At 45.1% G+C, this 24732-nt stretch overlaps 1 protein-coding gene across 3 annotated transcripts in view; it reads left to right on the top strand.

The window, feature by feature from the left end:
* Positions 1 to 24732, top strand: part of PLEKHH3 (pleckstrin homology, MyTH4 and FERM domain containing H3) — a 187654-nt gene that overhangs the window by 98704 nt on the left and 64218 nt on the right. For all 3 annotated transcript variants that reach the window (XM_033918211.1, XM_033918207.1, XM_033918212.1), the window contains exons 3-4: positions 1124 to 1212; positions 22608 to 22802. In XM_033918211.1, coding sequence (XP_033774102.1) covers positions 1124 to 1212; positions 22608 to 22802 — 284 coding nt within the window. The remainder of the gene's footprint in view (positions 1 to 1123; positions 1213 to 22607; positions 22803 to 24732) is intronic.

Below are 24732 nucleotides of genomic sequence, written 5' to 3'. Positions count from 1 at the left end.
AGTTCTGAATTTATATCTGCTGTCTATATTTTACAATATGGTCACCTTTTACTAAACCGCAATAGTGGTTTTTAGCGCAGGGAGCCTATGAGCGTCAAGAGCAGCACTGGACATTCAGCGCAGCTCCCTGCGCTAAAAACTGCTATTGTGGTTTAATAAAAAGGATGGAGGGTATATTTGTCTATTTTTGTATGCTATAAAAACCAAATACAGAGAGAGACTGAGAGCTGTTGACGAAGAGCTACGTGTGTGTCTTTCTTCGATTCCAGCCAGAATATCAGCTTTGTGTTCAGCCAAACAGGTCCAGGTTTCGCACTGAATAAAGTATTTTATAATTTTTCACTATTCTGTTTACTTAATATTTCATAATAAAGTAATTATAAAATACTTTCTTTGTGTTTATTTGATTCCTATTCAAGAGAATTACTTTATATATAGTCAATATAGGCACAGAGTTAAATTTTTTAACATTTTCTAATGGTGGTGTGCCTCGTGATTTTTTTCATGAAACAAGTGTGCCTTTGCCCAAAAAAGGTTGAAAAACACTGATTTAAGCTATATATAGGTAATTATAACAATGGTAAAACTAAAGTAGGTAGAATAGAATTGCTAATACGATGAATGAGCTTGGTTTTGAGTGCAAATTAACTCTCAATAGTCGACAAGCAAACATTTCATCATCCACCATCTGCAGTCGTTCTCTCTTTTTTTTTTTTTTTAATTTAATTTGTCAGAGCTGAAAATCCAAGTTTGCAAAGATAAGAAGATCCAAACAGTAACAAAGACTTGATTGCTTTGTTGCTCAAGTGAAGATAACAACTGCATAAAAAATAAAACTAAAATTACTTGCCGATTGTTTTCAGGGACCAATCATGTCGGTTATATCCTTACACACCCAGACACTCATAACATTGACAGACTCTTGTGTACACGACATATATGTCATCTATGAAGGAAATTTTTTAAACTAAAGTAAAATTCTAGAATTTCTCGTAGCACATCACTGTGCCGTGGCACACAGTTTGAGAGACACTGCCTTAGGAGCAGTCTTGCACTGTGACCTATGAACTGCTGCTTTCAGGATCAGAACAGATCCCACAGTCACCTTTGGATTTTTCTTTAGGTTTCGTCAGGTCTCGGAGGAAATGCGAAGTCTAATTAATGAGAAAAACCATGCCAAAGCGGATGACGACCAGGATATTGTGGTCAAAGGTATGTGGCATTAAATATTTTTGGTCTCATTTTCATGGACAGTTGTTGAGGTAACTGGAAAAGGCTGAAATTTTATATGGGATGGAATTAAAATTTTAAAATAAAGCCCCCAGAAACGGTGAGGGACACTCTCTACAAAATCTGAGTAAGAGTAGGGTTACCAGATATCCGGGAAAATCCAGACATGTCCTCTTTTTAGAGGACTGACTGGTTGCATGGACGGACTTTCCAAAACCCGGTAGATTGTCTGGGTTTGGAAAGTCCCGACCCCCTGGCCATGTCTGAAGGGCCTCTGAGCATGTGTGGATGATGTAGCACGCATCCGTGCATGCTCAGAGACACTCTAGATCAGGGGTCTCAAAGTCCCTCCTTGAGGGCCGCAATCCAGTCAGGTTTTCAGGATTTCCCCAATGAATATGCATGAGATCTATGTGCATGCACTGCTTTCAATGCATATTCATTGGAGAAATCCGGAAAACCCAACTGGATTGCGGCCGTCAAGGAGGGACTTTGAGATCCCTGCTCTAGATGCAGCTCGGAGGTCGGAAAACAAACAAAGATGAGGCTTTGCGGTGGCAGGGCTGGAGGCGGATCTGAATGTGGCTAGAGGTGGAATGGGGTGTGGCTAGGGGGTTTCTCTGGGCAAAAATCTGATAACCCTATGTAAGACTGATAGGGTACAAGCTATATCCAAGTTCTAGCTTCACAGAATTCCGAATTTTGTATCCTGAAGAACCAAAGGAGCACAAAAAATGTGAAAGGACGGGGAGAATGACAGGCTTTTGTTTGTTGGCTGTAATAAATGTTCTTAATTTCACTGACAAGTCTCCAAATAAGACCCAGCATTGCTTTAATAGGACCTTTGAAATACTATCAAAAACTTAAATGTATATCCATGCTTATGAAAAGTGCTCAGACATTTCCAAACCTTGTTTCTCCTTCCAGGCCTGGAACTAAGGTGGGGTGTCTGGGGCTGTATTTCTAAGGGTGCTTCTGGGCATTGTTCTTTGGGGGAGCATTTCCTGTTGCATGTTTGAGGGCAATGGCTGACAGTAGTGCTGCCCAATTTAGGGGAAAATTGTTTGATTCGATTGAATTAGCTTTTCTGGCCCAATCAGGTGTTTTGCTTTGGTTTTTGTTTTTTTTTTTCAAACATCCTGGCGGATTTATTTTATAGCCTTTCCACCCACCCCTTTTCTCTCTCCAACCCCATGCTGGTGGTGTAAACAAAAAAGATTTTTCCTCTCTATGTGTCCTAGCTCATGCTCGCTGTTTAACACCAGCTCTGGCAATATATGGTACATTTCAAATCTGACATATTATAATCATAAATTAGAAAATAAAATTATTTTTTCTACCTTCCATTGCCTTATCCAACATTTGTTTCTTTCCCACTGTCTACCATCTCTCTCTGGCCTTCTTGGCCTTAGGCATCTGAGCCAGTCAGGGCCTTAGGCTCCTCCCCGTGCATCCCAGGATGCACTGGGAAGGGGAAGGCCCATCATTTTGTAGTGGTGGGTCTGAGGAGTAGGAGGGAGTGGGCAAAGTGTGTGGTATAAAATAAAGTCCTTTGTCAGTATTTGCCATTTAATTATCCTCCTCCACACTGAATTTATCATAGAAATTCATCTTTATCTGATGGGAATCATTTCATAGAGAATACATCCAGAGTGATCTTTTTTTTTTCTTTCTTTGCAGTAACCAAGTATGAACAAAAAATTAATTAGATGCTTTTATATCTTATTTCCCTGACTCTTTCCCTCAATGGCATCAAGTACCCTTGTTGGTACAAGAACTAACTTCCCTATGAGGAAAGGCTAAAGCAGCTAGGGCTCTTCAGCCTGGAGAAGAGTCGACTCAGGAGAGAGATGATAGAGATCTATAAAATACTGAGTGTACTGGAACGAGTAGATGTGGATCGCTTGTTTACACTTTCCAAAAATACTAGGACTAGGGGGCATTCAATTAAATTACTAAGTATAGATTTAAAACAAACCGTAGAAAATATTTCTTCAGTCAGCATGTAATTAAACTCTGGAATTCATTGCTGGAGAAAGCAGTTAGCTTAGCAGGGTTTAAAAAAGGTTTGGATACATTTCAAAAAGAGAAGCCCATAAGCCATTATTAAGATGGCTTGGGGAAATCCACTGGTTATTCCTAGGATAAGCATAATAAAATTTGTTTTACTACTTGGGATTTTACCACGTACTTGAGACTTGGGTTGACCACTGTTGGAAACAGGATGCTGGGCTTGATGGACCTTTGGTCTGTCCCGGTATGGTAATTCTTATGTACACATTAATGGCCTAGTATGGTAAATTGCATTACCCATTAATGCAACAGTTTACTCTTGATCCTGTGTTAATCTTACTCCCATATTAGTGTGGCAAAATCTGCATAAAACCACTGTGCTAAAAGGTAATGCGGTGGACATGCTAATCACTGAATAAAAATTAGCTCCAAATGTATGTATATGTGTAAAAATAAATAAATAAAATACTGCCTTATCTAATTCAGCCTTCTATTCTTCTTGTAGCACTGAATGTTTATGCCAAATTCAGTCTGCTATGAAAATGCAGCCCAGGAGCAAAGGGTAAATTGAAGTGAAGGGCTCCTCTCTAGATCAGGCCATGCAGCTCTCATCCCCAAGCCACAAAAAGCTCATTGGTGGCTCCAGTAAGCCTGTGGACCTCCTTCCTTTTGACTCTAAAATATAATCCCAGACCTCCCTTAATCTCTCCCTCCTCTTCACCCCTCTAAATTGGGAGACACCTCCTGTCTCTATCTTGCATACAGACCTGTGTTTGCAGTGGTGTAGTAAGAGTGGGCAGACTACCCTGGGTGCCATCTTGGTGGGGCACTGGCACCTCTCTGCCCCCTCCCCCCATGCCAGGCTTATGCCCTCCCTTTCCCCCACCCTCGTACCTCTTTAAATCTTTGCCAAAATGAGCAACTTCTTAGGCCTGCTGCTCACGCTGGCCTGGCTCCCCTCTGAAATCACTTCTGGGTTGCAGGGCCAGGAAGTTATGTCAGAGGAAAAGCCAATGCTGGTGTGAGCAGTAGGCCAGAGAAGCTGCTCATGCTAGCAAAGATTTAACGAGGTGGGGGTGTGTGGAAGATCGCAGGGGGAGCTAGAGGAGGGTGTATGGGATGCCACCTACCCTTGCTATGCCAGTAACACATTTGCTACAATTTAGCAAAGATAGAAGCTATTTTTATATGCCATCCCTTTATGTCTTTAGATATGGTAACCCTGTGTCTGGGAGAGGGGAGGATCTAGACGAGGGGAGGGGTTAAAGGACCTTTTCTCTTTCTTCCTTCCCACCTGTGGGTATCTGCACCTGAAATCTTGCTTTTGAACATTTCCCGTGTGCATGTATGTGTGTAAGTGTACTCCCACATTGAGAAACTATTCCCGGGGTGGGGGGGAGGGGGTGGCAAGGGCTTCACAAGAAACACAGTACCTGTACAAATAGCAAGAAAATATATTTCCATTGGAAAACTGATGTAGACTGGCAGTTAAATTTTGATGCAAAGAAATGCTCTTATGTTGTCCAGGGAGTTCACTCTGTTGCAAACCTTTCACAAGTATTTTGAATAGAATCGTCCCTAGCACTGTTCCCTGAGGCACTTACATTTCCAGCCTCTGATTAAACTCCATTTACCACCATCCTCTGCCATCTGTTAGTCACCCAGTTCCCAATCCAGTTCACCACTTTATGCCCTAACGTTAGTCCGCTGAATTTATTTATGAACCTCCTAGGAGGGAACTTGTGGAAGGCCTTACAGAAATCCAAATCCACTTTTTACATATTCCACTTCATATTACCTGACCCCCATTATTGTGACCTTTGGAGATGCAGACTGCTGACATCTAACAGCCTACCCAGGTCATGACCCCAAACATGGATTTGGAGTAGGGTTGCCAGATTTTACTACAGTAAAATCCAAACTCCTAGACCCACCCCCCAGGCCCACCCAGTTCCACCCATCCCCGCTCCGTCCCAACCCTGCCCACCACTGCCTGCTCTTGTCAGGCAGGAGGAAGTCCACGCATGCGCAGACTTCCTCCTTCCTGAGGCGATTTATAGGAGGCTTTTCAAAAGCCGGACAAAGTGCCAGGTTTTGAAAAGCCGTCCAGACCCCCGGGAAAATCTGGACGTCTGGTAACCCTAATTTGGAGACCCTATTTGGAGTTGTGGCCCACAGGTTGGGAAGTTCCAGCAGAGATTGGTTGTCTTTCAGCCTGTCAGTTATGCTGGAGGCAAAATGCTGTCTTGTTCACTATATGGGATACTGCGATGCCCCCTCCTCCAATCCAGCTCATCTCAGGCAGAAAAGCAGCCTTTGATTTTAGCCATTTCACCTTCAAAGGTTTGATGCTGTTGACTTGGGAGTGAAATGTTTCAGGCTCTTTACTTTGCTTGGGGCTGGTGGCAGGAAGCAAACATTGGAGATAAGAGACCTGTTATCAGCTAGGGCTGCTGAGTACCTGCTGGAGCTCCTCGGGAACAATTCATTCTGCTTTAAACAAACCCACAATGTAGCTAGACTATATTTTTTGACATGGGATATTTCTGTTGGATTATTTTCTTTTCCTAACTTATTTTCTTAACAATTTTCAAAGAAAAATAACAATGAAGACGGATCACACCTCAAAAAGAAATAGCAACACAGATGTTAGGTACATATGGTTCCTTCTATGCACTCACCCACCCTAACCAATCTAATCCAATAACAAACATCCCACCCTCCCCCAAAACAATAGGAAGACAATATAATGTTCCCAAAAAAATGACATCTCAACACCCATATTGTAACTTCCAATGATGAAATTTCCAGCTCTGAAATTCCCTTCACCATCTCCTGATATTTCATAGCACTGAGCTTGTTCATATCGTACCACCCATCCACTTTCTCAATCACTTGGTTACTAATCTGGGGAACTGGCTTTCTTTCAACTTGCAGCCAGCACTTTACGTGCTACAACCAAATATAACCGATGCAACTAGTCGGCCCCCTTATCCAATCCTGGGTTTTGCACATTAAGGAGAGCAACTCCCATAGGTGGCTCCAGTAGCATACCAAGAGGGGGCATACCATAAAGAGGTGCTCCCAGGGTCAGTGTCATAGTCTGGGAATTTCACTGCTCTGTCAGCGTCAGGGCTTCCTCTCTGCTGGGTCCTGCCTTCGTGGAAGAAGGAGGAAGGCCTGATGCCAGCAGGGCAGTGAGTTAAGGCTGCCAACAATGAAAGAACGCTCTGAACAGGCTTCTTACGGCTCGCCAGGACCTCCCCTCTGCTGCATCACTAATGACATCACTGTTGACATGGCAGAGAGAAGCCCTGATGGAGCAGGCTGCAAAAAAAATCTCACAATGGGTGGAGGGGTTAGTCAAGTCCAGAGGTGCTGCACAGGGAGGATAGGAGGGATGAAAAGCTGCTGCACAGAGGAGGGGGGGAGAGAGGAAGAACTGTTAGACATGGGCTGGAGAAGAGGAAGGGAGATGCAACGTAGACAGGGGTGAGAAGGATAAATCCTGCATATGGTGGAGGGGAGGCAGACATGCATGGAGAAAAGAGAAAGAGAAATGTTGAACATAGGATGGAGGGCAGGGAGAGATGGTGCACGGGGAGAGAGAAAGAAATATTGCACATGATAATGGAGGAGAGGAAGGAAGAGATGCTGCATGGAGGGGAATAGAAAGGTTTGGCCCAGGGACCAAAGCAGGGAAAGGGATAGAGAGATGGTAGATAGTGGGAAAGAGAGATAAATATTGGATATGGTGATGGAAGGTAGACAAAATAATTTTATTTTCAAATTTGTGATTACAATTTGTCAGATTTGAAATGTGTATCCTGCCAGAGCTGGTGTTAGACAGAGAGCGTGAGCTAGGACCTAACAGAGAAGAAAAGTATTTTTTTTTTTTAATTTATAACCTTTTCAATTTTAAATCAAGCATACACAACTTATGTTCAAATGCTTTTTTTATTATTTCACGTATAACAGGCAAGAACAAGAAAGAGCATCAATCAAAAGTAACAGTACAAACATGTCCCCCCTCCCCCCCCCCCACCCCCATCCCGGGAGTCCAAAGCCATGCCAAAAGTTGAGAGATAACCTTAAATGTTCAAAAGTCTGCTACGAGCTCGGGGTGTGAGGTCCTGCCAAAAGCATTCCCAAGTCTGACAAAATCTACGACCCGGGCCATGTTCCAAGTCACCCACCAGTCTCCGCTCCAGCGTGGCATGAATTATCATCAGGGATCTCCATTGTGCATAGGTCGGAGGATCAGACGAAAGCCAGTTAATAAGGATAGATTTCTTCCCCAGTAAAAGCACTCTGGTGATAAAAGCTGACATTCCCCTGGGTTTAGGCGTGGCTATGTTATAAAAACCAAATAGCGCTCTCGGTTGTGGGAGCCAACGCCTTCCCCAAAGCAACGTAACATAGCATCCCAGGTGACTCCAGAACTGTTGAATTTTGGGGCATGTCCAAAACATATGGCTCAAAGAAGCGTGAGCCTGGCTGCATTTCGGGCAGGAATGAGAAGCCGTAATTCCCATCCGGGCAGCACGTTCCGGTGGAATATAAAGTCTCAGAACAATCTTCAATTGCATTTCCCAGTGGGTTATGTTAGGAGACACCCTTTGAATGTTCTTCAAAACCCGCTGTAGCTGCTGGGCTGTTAATTTACACTGCAGGTCCTCGGCCCACGCCGTCGCCAAAATGTCCAGATTAGTGCCCGATTGACAGTCCCGGATCCCCACCACGTGAAACCGCAGTGGGATCCGCTGTTGGGCTGAGAGACTAAAGAGTTCGGAAAGTGCTTCTCTGCTGTCTTCTGTGAGAACAGACCCAGGTAAAGACTGGATATAATGTCGAATCTGGTAATAAGCAAACAGATCAGTAGGCGGTAATTCAAAGGTGTGTTGTAGCTCCGCAAATGTTGCCAAGTTCCCCTCCTCCGAGAACAGATGAAAGAGATATTGAAGTCCTTTTTCCCTCCACCTAGGAAAGGCGGCATTCTGCATTCCCGGCCGAAAAGCTCCATTGCCCTGTATAGGTAAATATAATGACACCCCAGCAGGCAGTTTAGCAGTTTTACAGACCCACTTCCAGGTTCGCCGAGCTGGCCCAAAGATCGGATAGTGCGACACCAAAGGACGGATCCCTGGATCCGCCACATGCAAAAAATAGCTCACATGAAACGGAGCCAATAGAGATAGCTCCAGAGGTGTAGCAGAAAAATCAGAGGTCCCTCTAAACCAGTCATTAATATGACGCATCTGACAGGCCATAGCATACCAACGTATGTTTAATAAACCATAACCCCCCCTATCCCTAGGCAGACACATCCGCAGAAATGTCATACGGGGTCGCTTACCGCCCCAGAGGAAATGTTGTAAGTTTTTCGTTAATCGTGTGTTATGGGCGTAAGATAGGAGCAGAGGCAGGACCTGAAAGCGGTACAACCATTTGGGAAAAAGCACCATATTAAAGAGAGCTACCCGGCCTGCCACCGATAAGGGGAATGTGGACCAATTCTGCAGATGTAGTGTGGTGTCACGAAGCAGTGGGGTGATATTGCTGTCGTATAGGGTCGTAAGGTCTCTAGGAATCCACACCCCCAGATAACGGATCGAGCTCACGGCCCATGTAAATGGAAAGTGGCTGCTCCATGTCTGCTGCAGTGTCAGTGGGCTGGCCAAAGCCAAAGATTTCTGGTAATTCAGCGTAAATCCCGAATAAAATTTAAATTCATCAAGCGCTTGCAATAAATGCGTGACAGAATGATGGGGATCCGTGAGCAAAAAAAGGAGATCGTCTGCGAAGGCCAACACTTTGAGCAAATGGTTCCCAATGTTCACACCCACAATGTCAGGGTCCAAAGTCACTGTACGAAGAAATGGTTCCAAGTACAACAAAAATAGTAGAGGCGACAGGGGGCATCCCTGTCGAGTGCCTCGCTCTATAGAAATTGGGTCAGTAATAATGTCATTAACTAGTAATCTTGCTGTAGGTGTCGAATATAATGTGCGTAGCGCCGCGGCAAACCATCCAGATATACCCATATAATTCAGCACCTCAAAGAGATACTTCCAATTGACCTGGTCAAATGCCTGTGCCGCGTCTAAGCTAAGCAAGAGCATCGGAATGTTATTAACTTGGGTGTGAGCTAAAGACAACAGTGCTTTACGTACATTGTGTACCGCTTGACGACCCTTTACAAATCCCACCTGTGTTGATGCTATAATGTTGGGGAGAAGGGTCGCTAGTCTATCAGCTAATATTTTAGATAGGATTTTAATATCCACATTTAGCAGAGAAATTGGGCGATAGGACTCGGGAGCAGTACTGTCTTTGCCGGGTTTCAAAATCAACGTAATTAGTGCCTCATTGGAGCCTACAGGAAATTGTTCATCATGAATTACCTGCGAATAATAGTCCCGTAAATAGGGACTCAGCTGCCCTGATAATAATTTGTAGAATTCAGCCTTGAAGCCATCCGGCCCTGGGGCCGAAAAGTTTCGTTGGTTCTGGATAGCTTTATGCAATTCTTTAGGGGTGATGGGTGCATTAAGAAACTCGACATCCAAATCAGAAAGCGGCTGTAATCCAGAATCCACTAAATAATCCCTAATAAGGGGTTCTGCCCCCGAGTCCTGGCAACCGTATATCCCCCGAAAGTGGGACACGAAAAGCTGTGCAATTTGGCCTGTTGAATGTTTGAGACAACCCAGGCTATCCCGCAACCCCAACACATAGCGATGCCCCCTAGCTTGGGAGGTCAATCGGGCTAATAACTTCCCTGCGCGATTACCATAGCGATGATAGCGATATTTGTGGTACAAAAGCATTTTCACCGTGCGCTCATGTATGTAGGAATTAAGGTTCGTTTCCACCGAGGTCAAGTGTTCTCTAGAGGTTCGGGTCGGGTTGTGGGTGTAACGACGTTTAGCTAGGGCAAGTTCCTTTTCTAACCGAAGTATTCCCCGGGAAAGCCGGCGGTTGCGCTCTATTATGTAGGCTATGCAATCTCCTCTGAGCACTGCCTTGACAGTGCTCCAAAACAACTGGGGATCATTGCGATGCTGACCATTAAAGTCTAGGAAGTCCTCCCACTTAGATGTTAAGAATGTTTTGAAATGTTCATCAGAGAACAAATAACTAGGGAAGCGCCAGCGTGCAGGTCCCCGTAATCCAAAGCCCACATTCACATCAATCCAAATCATCGCGTGGTCGGAGATCACAGCCGGGCCTATGACCGCTGCATCCACATTTAGGAAGGCCCTACGCGTGGTAAGAATATAATCTATTCTAGATTGGGTGTTATGGGCCCTGGAGCGATGAGTGTAATCCCGTTCTGAGGTATGGAGAATTCTCCATGGGTCAACTAAATCCAGTGTGGCGCATAAATAAGGGATACCTCTGGTTTGAGCGGAATTGGTGCTGGGCCCCGGCTGAGAGCGATCACAGGTCGGGTCAAGAACCTGATTGTAATCTCCTGCTACATATATCGGTTCTGTAACTCTCCCAAGAAGCAGTGCGGTAATGCCCTCAAAATAAGAATGGTCATAGGTATTGGGTGCGTATATATTCATGAGATAAAAAGAATATGTGCCTACAGTCAGTTGCAACAATATATATCTGCCCTTCGGGTCAGAGGCTATCACTTTTGCTGTATATGGTAAGGTCCTACTAATTAATACCGCTACCCCTGCCCGCTTATGCGTGGAGGAAGCCGCATACACCACGTCCACCCAAGACCTCCTCAACTTCTGATGTTCTAGCTCCGTCAATCGGGTTTCCTGGAGACAGGCTATGTCCACCTTATGACGTTTGAGCTGTGTTAAAATTTTCGTTCTTTTAATTGGGGAGGTAATACCCGAAACATTCCAAGATACCAGTCTCAGGCTGCTAGCCATCGGGCATCAGGAAGGCAAGTGTAAATAGAAAAGATAGAGTGTGTAAAAGAGATCCACCCCGGGCTCCCAGCCACACCCAGGGTAGCCATGAGGCGCTCAGGACCTGCCCGAGCGTCAGTGGTACCATAGAAAATGCAATTAACTGTATTCTCATTGCCGTTGCAAAACCCATCCTCTCCCATAGCTCAACAAGTGTCAACAACAGCCATAGTGGCACAGGACTCCCCCCCCTTGAACCCCCACCCTCCCTCCCCTCCCTTCCCCATCTACCCCCTGTTCGCATGGTTGTGGTCACAGCCCCAGGGCCGTCCGAGGCGGTCCCAAAGGTGTGAGGGATCACAACACTATGCCACTCCGGGTCCCGAGTCCCCCAGACAATTAGAAAACAGTTTACACTTTGTTAGCCTAAAGAAGAAAACACAATGAGAAAATCCCCAACCACAGTATATATACCAGTCCCGGAACTAGGTCAAAAGAACAGTAGAATGCAAACAAACTGGAATCTTAGTGCCACATTACAGCCAAAACCATGGAATGCAGCCGTTCCCCCGAATCAGAAGAACCCGGAGTCCATCAGCTGCAAACCCAAAGTCACCGAAGAGGCAACAAGCCGAGGCTGGCTCACACCACGTGCTCTGTCAGATTGGGTCCGACTGGGGTAGCACCTGAGTATTTACGTAGAGAGCTGCCTCTGCTGCTGCCTCGAAAATATGCCATTGTCCCTGGTGGTGAATTTTCAAAGTGGCTGGGTACAAAAAGAGAAAACGTACTTTTTTTTCAGCCAAAGAGGAACAGATGGGATAGAACTGCTTCCTGCGCTCAGTCAGTACTGCTGAATAATCTTGAAAGATGCGCACCTCTGAGTCCTCAAATGCTAACGTCTCTCGGAGTTGTTTATATTTGCGCAATATTTCCACTTTGTGATTGTAATTTAAAATTTTGGCTATCACCATGCGAGGCCTCATCTCTCGCGCCTGCTCCCTTCCCAGCCGGTGTGCCCTCTCCAGGCGGATGGGCCCCAAGCCCTCTTTCAATGTAAAGGTGCTAGTCAGCCAGGCCTCCAGCACCTGTAGTAGTTTAGATCCGGGCACAGTTTCTGGAATTCCTAAGAAGCGTAGATTCGATCTCCTGGATCTGTTTTCCAGATCTTCCAGGCTGTCTGCCTGCTTTTGGGTTAGGGCCTGCAGTTCCTGCAACGTGGTGTCATGGGCCTGCTGCGTGTCATCCAGGCTGGATACTCGGGTCTCTAGAGCTGTAGTCCGGCTGGTAGTTTCCAGCAGCAGATTTTCAAGCTTGGAAAGTTGGTCCGATAGTTTGGTGATACTAGGCTGCATTGCCACTGTCACTGCCTGTGTGATGGCTGTCAGCGCCTCCGGCGCTATTTGCTGGAGCGGTGCAGCGGAGGTTACCGGCGCCATTTTGTCCACGCCGGGCTGCTGGCGCTCCCGATCCTTTTTCTGGGTCCGGGTTGACATCTGCGGCGCGGGCGAGGACAGAAATCTGTCCATGTAGTGTGCGCCCGATGCGCTGCAAAGCGCTGTCTTCCGGCGCGCCTCCGATGGTCGGCAACAGTGCGGTTCGGGGCTCGGGGCCCGGGAGCTCAGGCAGTCAGCGTCTGCCGCGGCTCAAGGCATCACGTGATCAAGCATACACAACTTAAAACAGATCAGAAAGATTCGTAAAGAAAATCAAATAATTATACAAACGGATGTATTTGGAAACATTTAGCTAATATTTAGTCCACAATTATGGAAATCAAGAAAGGAAATTTTCAACAAATTGGAAAAAATGTTAATATTAGAGTGACGGCAATAGATGACCCAACCTACAGCCGGATAACAGGTCATTTATCATTAGACTGAGATACCAACCCTTCTTTTGGCCCTATAAAGTCTGTTTGGGCTCAAAAAAAAAGAAAATTCTTACTTTGATAGGAAACATAACATTTTGCCGGAAAGAGAAAAGTCTTTTTTATTTTGTTTACACCACAGCATTGACGTGGGGTTGGAGAGGTTGTAACCCTATGTAATGTTATATTGTAACACGGTGAATGTTAAACTGTAACCCGTTCTCAGCTCTCTGGGGAGGATGGGATCTAAAAATAAATACAACTGCTAAAAATATTTTTTTATATTGGGGGGGGGGGGTGTTAAAAATGATCGGCCCTGGGTGTCACATACCCTTGATCTGCCAGATGGTTCGGGTCGGTTTTTTGTTTTTTTTACAGAGTTGCTGCTCAGTGTTGTTGAGTTCCCTCACATATGCGCATATGTTTCCTGCTCCCCACAATTCCTTCAACATCTACCACCCCCACCCTCCACCATTTTACCTAACAGCTCTGGAGTAAAGATACCATCTAAACAGTACTCATGTTCAACAATTACTGTAGACAACCCCAAGGTTCATACCCTCTGCCAGATCATCTCTCACTCAGTCTCAGCTTCCCACAGCACCATTTACTTTACTCGCCCCCTCTTCTAGAGTTTAAACACTGATATATTTGCAAAATTGAACTTTTTGGGAGCTTTGGGCTCACTAATTGTTCAAAAGCTGCCTTTCTCCGCCTCAAATCCAGACCATAGGTGGGTGGATTGCACTTAGGCCTAGATTCACTAACCTTCCCACTCCATGGGTGATCCAATCCGATCCATGGCCGGGCGACTGATCCACAATGCGTCCTCATGCTGACAACACGGATTGCTGCTGAGTGATCCTGACGCATGCGCAGACCATCTTCTTTGCCTGTAGATGTCTGTGTATGTGTTTGCTGTCTGTGAACAAAACTTTGCTTTTTTATTTTTTGACTTTTTTACTCACGAGCCCGTGGTTTTAACCCACAGGTTTAAAGCGGGTTAAAGCCACGGGCTCACACTGCAGGGAAGGGTGGCAAAGCAGGAGAGTCGGGGCGGCAGAAAGCAGGGATTTTTCAGGGCTGAGATTTCAGGGCGGCAGGAAAGGACGTGAGCGACTGGTCCTCAGCAGTCGCTTCTTTTTTGATCGGCCAGCCCAGTCGGTGTTCCTGCATTTGTTTAGTGAATCGAAGCCCTTCCTACTATGCATGCCGTTTCCCCTCATTTGTATGCGCGGATCGGATCGGGTGAGGGAGGAAGGTTAGTGAATTGGGTCAGGGTCACAAAATGGTGGGGACACGATCGGGTTTAGTGAATCTAGCCCATAGTGCTTAACCTGCAAATAAAGAAAAAAGTCCCCTGGCAGCCAATTATATTTAGCCTGCAGTTCCCCAAATCTTTAACCCTCCTCAACCCAGAGTCCCAAAATTGCCTAACATATACAAACCCTTCCTCTCCCATTATTGAAATAGATCCTGGTTCCACCCAGGATTAAACTCGGAATTAAACCTCCAAAAAGTAGCACTGCTTCCCTTCCTTATGCCATTTCCTGATCTGTGTCTAGATTCTCAGGGTTAAAGTCCTGTATGGACCTTCCCCCGCCGATCTCCCTGTTTAGTATCCACCCACTGCTTATATTCTTGAACCCTGCTACTCCAATAAAGCTCACAACTGTGCTGCCTGATGGTATCTCTTGGGTACTGCAAGACCCCCCTCTCACTTACTCAAACATAATGTAGCTCATGCCACCCACGGTCTTCTCACCATCCAGATAAAATGAGAGATACACCTCTGCCATTTAGGTAAAACTCCCTCGGTCACAACCTAAAAAGATAGAGCAAGCAGGGTAAGATGACATGTTTAGAGCCTCAATTCTCCCAACCCACATTAAACTAAGTCTCTCCTACCCTTCCATATCCTGATTAATTGAATTCATCAAGGGAGCATAGTTGAGATTAAAAAGACTGGTTCTCGACCCCCCTCCCTATCAATACCCAAATACTGCAAAGAGGGCTTTACCCATCGAAAGGGTAACTGGCCTGAATACTATCCATCTCCTTGGGGGGTAGGGAAACATTAAGTAGCTCCAATTTATGCATATTGACTTTAAAACCTGAGAATTCCCCTTCACCCCTCTCCCCAAAGAGTCTGCAGGCCTAGTAAGAACAAATAATAAATCATCCACATAATGGCTTATTTTATGCTCAGGTCCTGCTTTCTCATAAGCTGAGCTAGGGACTAAATTACCAGTGCAAATGAAACAGGAGAGAGCGGACACCCCTGGCTCAAAAGCCTCTGAATAACTACCACTGATTTTAATCATCACCAATGGAGAACAAATTATTAATTTACCCCCTCCTTTACTAACGCATAGCGCGGGTTTTAGCTCCAATGCTCACAGGAATTCTATCAGCGTTGGAGCAGCTACCGCCGCTGCTGGCACTAAAACCCATGCTACACGTTAGTAAACGAGGGGTTTGCTTGTTTCTTTATTTATCCCCCGCCCTTATCTAGGGTGAGTTAATCTGCCCCCAACAATTTAAGTTCCGTAGCTATTCTACCCAAAGCTGAAACATAAATGGCCAAGAGATCCGATCAAAGGCCTTTTCGGCATCAATTGCAAGCAACACCAAATCAGCTTTAACACCGCCCTGTTCCACTCAGCCCCGCCTCCACACAAACCTCATCTCCACTTCTTCCCGGAGCTCAGGGCTGCGTCTGGAATGCCTCCAAGCATGTGCGGATGTGATGCACTGCGACATGCATGCAAGCATGTGTGTGACATTGTGTCGGATCCATGCATGCTCGGAAGCCTTCCAGAGGCAGAGCGGGGACTGTGCGAAACCCGGACAAAGTGCTGGGTTTGCAAAATCCATCTGGACACCCAGACAATCCTCCAAAAGGCGGACCTGTCTGGGTAAATCTGGATATCTGGTAACTTTCATTCAGGTCTAAAGAAGTTTGTTAACATTGGTGTCACTGTGTTTTCTTTTAATTGTTGTATCTGTTTCTTTTAACAAGTTTTGGATGCTTATGATTTATTTGTAATTTGAAATTTAAATTATCTATATGTAATATGTAAGCTGCTTTGATTGTAACTATAGACGGATAGTATACGAAATCCCATCCCCTTTCCCCAATTCAGGCTGTGGCTGGAAGTAGTTTACCAGCTGCTTACTTCCACAGCTGAATACCGGACCCTTGCGTTTCATTGAATCTAGCAAACATGCTTTGTTTGGGGCCTAGCAGGCAGGGCTGAACATTTTTTATTTCACTTTAAGACAAAGATCCCTGAAGCTATGAAATAATCAAAGCACTATGGTATTAGATAATTTGAGGCATTTTGGAGGGTCTTGGGTAGGGTTGCCAGAATTTTGTCTGGAGAAACCCGGACCCATGGCCCCCCCGCCCCATTCTGCCTCTAACCTCACCCCTGCAAAGCCTCGTCTTTGTTTTCTGACCTCCAGTATGCGTGGATGCGTGTGATGTCATCTGTGCATGCTCGGAGGCCCTCCAGACGCGGCTGGCAGGTCAGGGCTTTCCAAAACTCAGACAAACTACCGGGTTTTGGAAAGTCTGTCCAGGCACCTAGACAGTCTTCCAAAAAGAGGACATGCTCGGGTTTTTCCAGACATCTGGTAATCCTAGCATTGGGCGACTGTTTCCCTCAGTAGAAGCACCATAATACAAGTCTCTTGTTCATCATTTGTCTTTTAGGGGATCTTTTACTACAGATTAGTCCATGTTATCTGCCATAGGACCCATTTTATTCCTATGGAATCTGCTGCAGCTAACATGTGCAAATCTTAAGTAAAAGACCCTGTTAGTCTCTTTTGTGTCACAGGGCTAGATTCACTAAGGGCACGGATCGGATCCGATCCGATCCGATCCGTGAGGGATCCAATCCGATCTGTGCCCGGCGGGCTGATCACGAATTGCCCTCATGCAAATTAGGGCAATCGGAATCATGCCCCCAACTGCCTGCCTGGATCGCTCTATAGCTCCGAGCCCAGCAGAGAAATCTTTTTTTTTTTTTTTTAAACTGTGTTTAACTTTTTTGTGAGCCCATGATTTTAACCCGCTTTAAGCCCACGGGTTAAAACTACGGGCTTACACTGCGGAGAAGGGTGGGAGAGTCAGGGCTACAGGAGTTTGGGGCAGGCAGGAGAGTTGGGGCTGAAAGCAGGATTTCGGGGCAGAGAGCAGAAAAATAGGGCAGGGCAGCAGAAGGCAGTGCAGTCGGAAAGGACCTGAGCGACTGGTCCTCAGCAGTTGCTTGTTTGTGATCAGCCAGTTCAGTCGGTGTTGCAGGGTTTTTGTTTGTAAATCGCTGCCTGCCATCATTTGAATGCTGTTCTCCCTCATATGCATGTGCAGATCGGAGGATGATAGGGACACAGGTCGGAGGGAAATTGGGTCACAAACGATCAGTACACGATCGGTTTGCTTAGTGAATCTAGCTCTTAAACCCTTGGCTTTACAGAGCTACAGGCAAGGTTATTGCATGCAGTACTTAATTTGTAGATAAAATGGAAGTGGAAGTGAAACCTGTGGAGCTCATGGAGGAAGTGTGCGAGCCTCTGGAATGGAAGGGCTGGAATAGAATATCCTTTTGCCCTGGAGTCAAAAAAAAAGTAGCAGAATGGTGTTTCCTCAGAAACTAAGCCCGGCTTATGCACTGCGTAAGACTGAAAAGAGCGCAGATATTCATGGGGTCTACTTGCCTAGCTCTGTGCTTTAGTGCCAAATAAAGCTGTATCAGCTATCTCCTGGACAAGGGACCTACTGTATAATGTAGCTCACGGACAAACACTTTGGATAATGCATAGGTAAAATAAACTAAACCTTAAGTTTATATACCGCATCCTCTCCATAAAGATAGAGCTTGGCACGGTTTACAGAAACTTTAATATAAGGAAGGAAAAACATAATAAGAATTAGTGATTATAAAGAGGGTAGATTTCCCTAATTTTCCCACATAGATAACACCGTTTAACAGGGGGAAAGATAGTTTAAGTTTATGGGTAGGTCTCGTAGAATTCCAAGACAGTAGAATTAGGGGGGGGGGGAAGAATGCCATGCAGGATCTTGAATGTTAGGCAAGCACATTTAAAGTGAACCCTAGAAATTACTGGAAGCCAGTGAAGTTTTGACAGAAGCGGGGAAACATGATCAAATTTACTTTTTGCGAAGATCAACCTAGCCGCAGTATTCTGGATCCGCTGAAGTCTTTGAAGACTTTTCTTGGTTAGACTTAAGATGGATTGAGTTACAATAGTCCAGCCTAGAAAGAATGATTGATTGTACAAGGACAGCAAAATGTTGTTGGTGGAAGCAGGATCTCACTTTTCTCAACATGTGAAGACTAAAAAATCCATTTTTTTTTTCCACCAGTGAGTTGAGATGGACATTAAATGAAAGTGTAGAGTCAATAATGATGCCCAAAACTTTGGTTGAGAATTCAATCTGCAGTGTGGGACCAGAAGGTAATGAAATGAGCATGGGTAGCTGATCTAATTTTGGGCCAAGCCAAAGTAGTTTTGTTTTGGACTCATTCAGCTTCATTTGTACAGTGAGGGCTCAGGATTGGAGTTTCGTTATGCATGCTATAATAATCTTGGTGAGGTTAGTAAGATTCAAATCTATCTCGAGAAGGACGAAGATGCCATCTGCATATGTATATAATGTTTCAAAGGGAGGGAGATGGAGGAGTTTAAAAGTAGACATGTAGATGTTGAAAAGAATAGGGGACAGAGGTGATCCCTCCGGGATTCCACATAACGGTTTCCAAGGAGATGACATGGTGCCATTCATATTAACAGTGTAGGAGCGGGATCATAAGAATTTCGAGAACTAGTCTAAGACTGTGGAATCAATGCCTATCTCAGAAAGTTGGTAAATTAGAATATCATGCTGGACAACATCAAAGGCCGCAGATAGATCAAATTGTAATAAGATTGCAAACTTATTACGAGAGTGTAGTTGTTGAACCTTTGAAGTTAATGAGGCCAGTAGGGATTCGGTGCTGAAATTGGGTCTGAAGCCACATTGGCAAGTTAAAAGAATGGAGAATCTCTCTAAATAAGATGAGAGCTGAGTAGATATGATAGCCTCTAGCATTTTGGTCAGGAGAGGAATATTCGCTATAGGACGGTAGCTAGATGGTAAAGATGGATCTAGATTGGCTTTTTTCAGTAATGGGATCAGGGAAATGTGTCCCATTTCTACAGAAAATAGGCTTGATAGTAAGGCAGAATTTATAAGTCTGGTGAGAGATGAAATAGCCTGCATGGGAATTTTCTCATATAGGTAAGAAGGAAATGGGTCCAGGGCACATTTGCAAGATATTAATTTGTAGCACAATTTAGAAACCTGGGCTTGGATACATGCTCAAAGTCTGTCCAGGATCTGTCTACTGGGATAGGGTTAGTGTCGCTGGGCACCATAGAATTGTAAGTGACTGCTGGTGGAAAAGAGCTTCTTAAAAGTAGCAACCTTTAAATTTTGCTAGGTTGTCCACTGTTGGAGAGGAGGGGAGTATAGAGGAGTCATTTTTTAGAGATTAAGGAGTGCCAGATGTTAAACAATGTACTGCTTTGGTTATTGGATCTGGTGATTTTTATCACCGTAGAAATTCTTTCTTGCTTTTTTTAGTACTGTATTGTAGAACTTAATACTGTCCCTCCAAGACTGTCTATCCGCAGGGGATTTAGATTTTTCCATTTACGCTCCAGTACTCGGCATTTCTACTTCAGTTCTCTGTGGTGCAGAAGATACCAGGGGGCCTTACAGGAGTAGGAGACAGTTTTAGTAGATAGAGAAGCAAGAGAGCAGTAGGTAGTCTCGGAGAGGTTTACCCAGTTGTGCCTGTTGGTTTCTGGGGCATTAGGCTTAGGACAGAAGGAAAACTGGTTAAGAAATTGGGTCCAGAACTGGTCACTTGGAATTTTTTTGCGGAAGGTAATAGATTTTGTGGCACAGGTTTGATCCCCAAGGTGAGACATGAAAATGGGGAGACAGAAGGTACCTAAAAAGTGGTCGGACCAAGGGACATGCTCCCAATGAACACCTTCAGCTAAAGTTTTGAAATCAGTAAGGTCAAGGAAGCTGATGATGTCTAGAGTGTGCCCCTTTTCATGGGTTGTAGAGGACTCGGGAGAGAGAAAGCCCAGAGAGGTGAGAAAGTTGTTGAATTCAATCACATCTTTGCTAGTGTTATGTCTAGGTGGAGATTAATATCACCAATAATCAGTAATCTTTGAAATTTTAGGAAAGCGCTTGTTATGGTCTCAAAAACGAGTTCCAAAGGATTGGTGGACGATATAGTAACAAAATGCCCAGTGGGGGTGATGGAGCTCATCGTTGACTGTAGCTAGCATATATTCCTAAGAACATAAAATTGCCACTGCTGGGTCAGACCAGTGGTCCATCCTGCCCAGCAGTCCACTCACGCAGCGGCCCCCAGGTCAAAGACCAGTGCTCTAAATGAGTCCAGCCTCACCTGCGTACGTCCCAGTTTATCAGGAACTTGTCCAGCTTAGTCTTGAAACCCTGGAGGGTGTTTTCTCCTACAAGAGACTCCAGAAGAGTGTTCCAGCACTCCACCACTCTCTGGGTGAAGAAGAACTCCTTACGTTTGTATGGAATCTGTCCTCTTTCAACTTTAGAGAGTGCCCTCTTGTTCTCCCTACCTTGGAGAATGTGAACAGTCTGTCTTTATCTACTAAGTCTATTCCCTTCAGTATTTTGAATGTTTCGATCATGTCTCCTCTCAGTCTCCTCTTTTCAAGAGAGAAGAAGCCCAGTTTCTCCAATCTCTCGCTGTACGGCAACTCCTCCAATCCCTTAATCATTTTAGTCGCTCTTCTCTGGACTCTTTCCAGTAGTACGGTGTCCTTTTTCATGTATGGCGACCAGTGCTGGATGCAGTACTCCAGGTGAGGGCGCACCGTGGTCTGGTACAGCGGCATGATAACCTTCTTCCATCTGTCAATCGTAAAATCTGGCAACCCTAGTCCAGGTGTCTGGTCAAGTTTTGAAAACCTGGCAGTTTGTCCAGGTTTTGGACTTCACTGGCTCTGCCAGAGCTTGGGGCTGTGTCAGAAGGTCCTCCAAGCATGCGCGTATATGATGCAGTGATGTCATTGTGGCACATGCTCAGAGGCTCTCCAGATGGAGTCCCAAGCTCAGGGAAGGAGAGGAGATGATGTTTGGGTGGGTGTGGGTTTGGGGGTAGAACGGGGCAGGGCCACATGCTCTTTTTTTTTTTTTTTTTACTACTACAACTATGGTAACCCTACCCATGATTCATTTGATAAGAGAAAACCATTTTCTCAGGTGTATAAAATGGATACATGAATAAACCCAGTTCAAATATAACCCAAGAGATCCCAACATTAATCTCCTTTCACCCCATCTTCTTCCAAATTTCTCCACTGTCTCATGTGGTTTCCCACCAGACTGTATTGGGACCAGTGCTGTTCAGCAGCTCTGGGTGATCTTAGTAGATGGCACAAATTATTCAAAGTTGAGGAATTTCAGGATAATCTTGCCAGACGGGAGAGCTGGGTCTCTAAATGGCAGATTGAATTTCATTTTGAGGAGTATAAACCAAAGGCAAGTAGAGCAGAATAAATCTTAGGCCCACAATTAGGGTTACCAGATGTCCGGATTTAACTAGACCTGTCCTCTTTTTATTTTTTTTTTTTTAAGGGGACTGTTTGGGTGTCTGGACAGATCTTGGAAAACCCAGTAATTTGTCTGGGTTTTGGAAGGCCCTGGCTCTGCCAGAGCGTGGGGCTGTGTCTGGAGGGCCTCCGAGCAGTCGCGCGTGTGACATGACGATGTCATTACATCACATCCGCGCATGAGGCCCTCCAGACATGGTCCCGAGATCAGGGAAGGAGAGGAGGTAAGGTTTTGTGTGGGCAGAACTGGGGTGGAATGAGGGGGGGCAGGGGGCAGAGCCTTGTGTCCTATTTTTTACTTTTACAAATATGGTATCCGCACCCACAATGCCAACCTCCATATTTAGAAGTCACTACCCTGAAAAGGGTTTTGGAGTCACTGGAGAAAATACATCGGTATCCTCGGTTCAGTGTGTGGTGGTGGTGGTCAAAGAGCAAATACAATGTTAGGAATTATTCAGAATATCAATATGCTTCTGTGTTGATCCATGATGGGACTACACTTTGGACAGTGAAAAAATGGGCGCTGATCTCTGTTCTAAAAACAGTTTTCTGAGTTGAATGCCGATTATTAAATAGCACTTAGCGCCAATTTTGGGCATGAGGATTTACGAAGGTGGTTTAAAAAGTTTGGTTAAAAAAAAAAAAAAAAAGCAAGTCCCTTCCCTCCCTGAATTTCTCCTGCCTAGTTAAATCATTTTTCAATCTCAACCTCATTGTTGAATTTACAGAGCTCTGTTTATTTTTTTTAAGGAAAGGCTGAGGCCCTTTTTCTGCTTTGAGAAGGTTTGCGCACTGTACCATGAGTCTGGAAGAAAAAGTGTATTTGATGCTGAGCTCTCATTGTTGTCTTGGCTAGAGCAAGGGGTTTGGATGTGATACTGGTAGTTGATAGGGGCGTTCTCCAGTAACTTGCCTGTTTTCTCTAGGATGGCTCCAGCGGGAAGTGGAAGGAGGAGTAAAGACGCCTTGGTTCCGGCTGAAGAAATACTGGTTTGTCCTGAGCCAGGACTCCCTAGACTACTACAGCAGCAATGAGAAGATTGCCAAGCAACTGGGCAGTCTGGTGCTCACCAGTCTGTGCTCAGTCATGTGGCCTGATAAACAGACCTACAAGCAAACAGGTGAGAGGTTGTCTTGCAAACACGTGTCAGGCAAAACCTGCAGTGGCGTAGCGAGGGTAAGAGGCGCTCAGGGTGGTGGTGCCCCTCCTCATCTTCTTCCCCGCCACCCTCAAACTCTTCTTCCCTTCCCCGTACCTCTTTAACATTCCCAGTGTAAGCAGCAACTCCAACCTGCTGCTCACACCAGCGTCAGCTCTTCCTCTGATGTCACTTCCTAGGCACGGGTCCAGGAAGTGATGTCAGAAAGAGCCGACGCTGGTGCGAGCAGCAGGTTGGGGTTTCTACTCCCGCTGGGAACATTAAAGAGGTATGGGGGAGGGGAGGGGGCGGTGGTTGGGGGCATAGAGGAAAATGGGTGCCAGCACCTGGGACAGACCATCCCTCACGCCCTAACTTGCCCCCTTACTACGCCACTGGTTTTAAGCAATCATCATTTTCTAGAGCTAAACTTCAATCCTCTAAAATCCATCCTATGAGTTGTCAGTAGGGGTGCCGTGACCAAAAAGATTTGTTTAATTTCCTCTTATGGGATTATTTCCATTTTTCCCGTTTCAGGGTAATTTCATCAAAAGTGCATCCTATAATGCACAGTACTTTCAGTAGGGTGCACTTTTACAATGTTGGCTTTCCGTTTCCAGTTAAAAATGACTTGGGAAAGGTTCCAAATGAGTTCACATACCTTACAGTAGTTTCAAATAAGATTCAGAGCCTAAAGACTTATCAAAGAATCTCACTTCGCCTTGGAATCAAACAGAAAAAGGCAAGGGAGGTGTCTCTTCAACCAATGATATAGTCTTTATTTAAAAACAGTGGTCCCAACAAGGAAATGCTTTCCTCAGGGGACACTTTTGCTTTAAGGACTCTTGAGAGCAAAACTCACGTGTGCAGTCGATCCTTGTTGGGACCACTGTTTTAATGACAGACAGACAGCGTCCAAGGAGAGAGAGACAAAGAACCCCCCCCCAGACAGACAGACATCTACTCTAGCACCCGTTAATGTAACGGGCTTAAACACTAGTTTTTAAATAAAGACATTGGTTCAAAAGATACTGCCCTTGCCTTTATCTGTTTGACTTATCAAAGAATCTCACCAGGCCATCAGAAGGTCCTGTAAGTTAATTTAGGAATTCTAGTTTTTTGGCTCTTGTGTGAATGCTGCCTGTCAGGGGGAAAAGTCCTGTTTCATTTGTCAGCGTGTTTTGCTCACAGATAAGCAGGATACCAGGAACACCTTCAAAAAGATATAAACCGGATGGAGTCGGTCCAGAGGGCAGATACTAAAATGGTCCACGGTCTTCATGATAAAGCAAGTGGAGACAGACTTAATGATCTCAGTATGTACCCTTTGGAAGAAAGGCAGGAGAAGAGAGAGATGATAGACAAGAGCAGATAGTGTAGCTGGCTTTAAGAAAGGATTGGACAAGTTTCCTGGAGGAAAAGTCCATAGTCTGTTATTGAGAAGGACATGGAGGAAGCCTCTGCTTGCCCTGGATCAGCAGCATGGAATGTTGCTACTCTTTGGTTTTTGGCCAGGTACTAGGGAACTGGATTGGCCACCGTGAGAATGGTCTACTGGGCTTGATAGACCATTGGTTGACCCGGTAAGGCTACTTTTATGTTGTTATGTTCTAAATACCTATGTGGCATAAGCACAGGATGCAAGTATCTTTCAAGTGAAAGGAAGCTGTGGAATGAGGGGACAGAGGATGAAGATTACAGAGGATAGGCTCGGGAATAATCTAAGGAAATAATTTCTTTAGAGAATGGGTGGCGAATACATGGAATGGCCTCCCATTGGAGCTGGTGAAGATAAGAACTGTATCTGAGCTCAATAAAGCATGGGACAAGCAGACGATCTCAGAGGGAGAGGAAGCGATTGTAGAGTTTATTAATTGGTCTAATCTAATCTAATCCTTAGGTTTGTATACTG

The sequence above is a fragment of the Geotrypetes seraphini genome, chromosome 13 (genome assembly GCF_902459505.1).
Source record: "Geotrypetes seraphini chromosome 13, aGeoSer1.1, whole genome shotgun sequence".
NCBI lineage: Eukaryota > Metazoa > Chordata > Amphibia > Gymnophiona > Dermophiidae > Geotrypetes > Geotrypetes seraphini.
The sequence above is the reverse complement of the archived record's forward strand: the minus strand, read 5'-3'. Positions and strand labels throughout refer to the sequence as shown.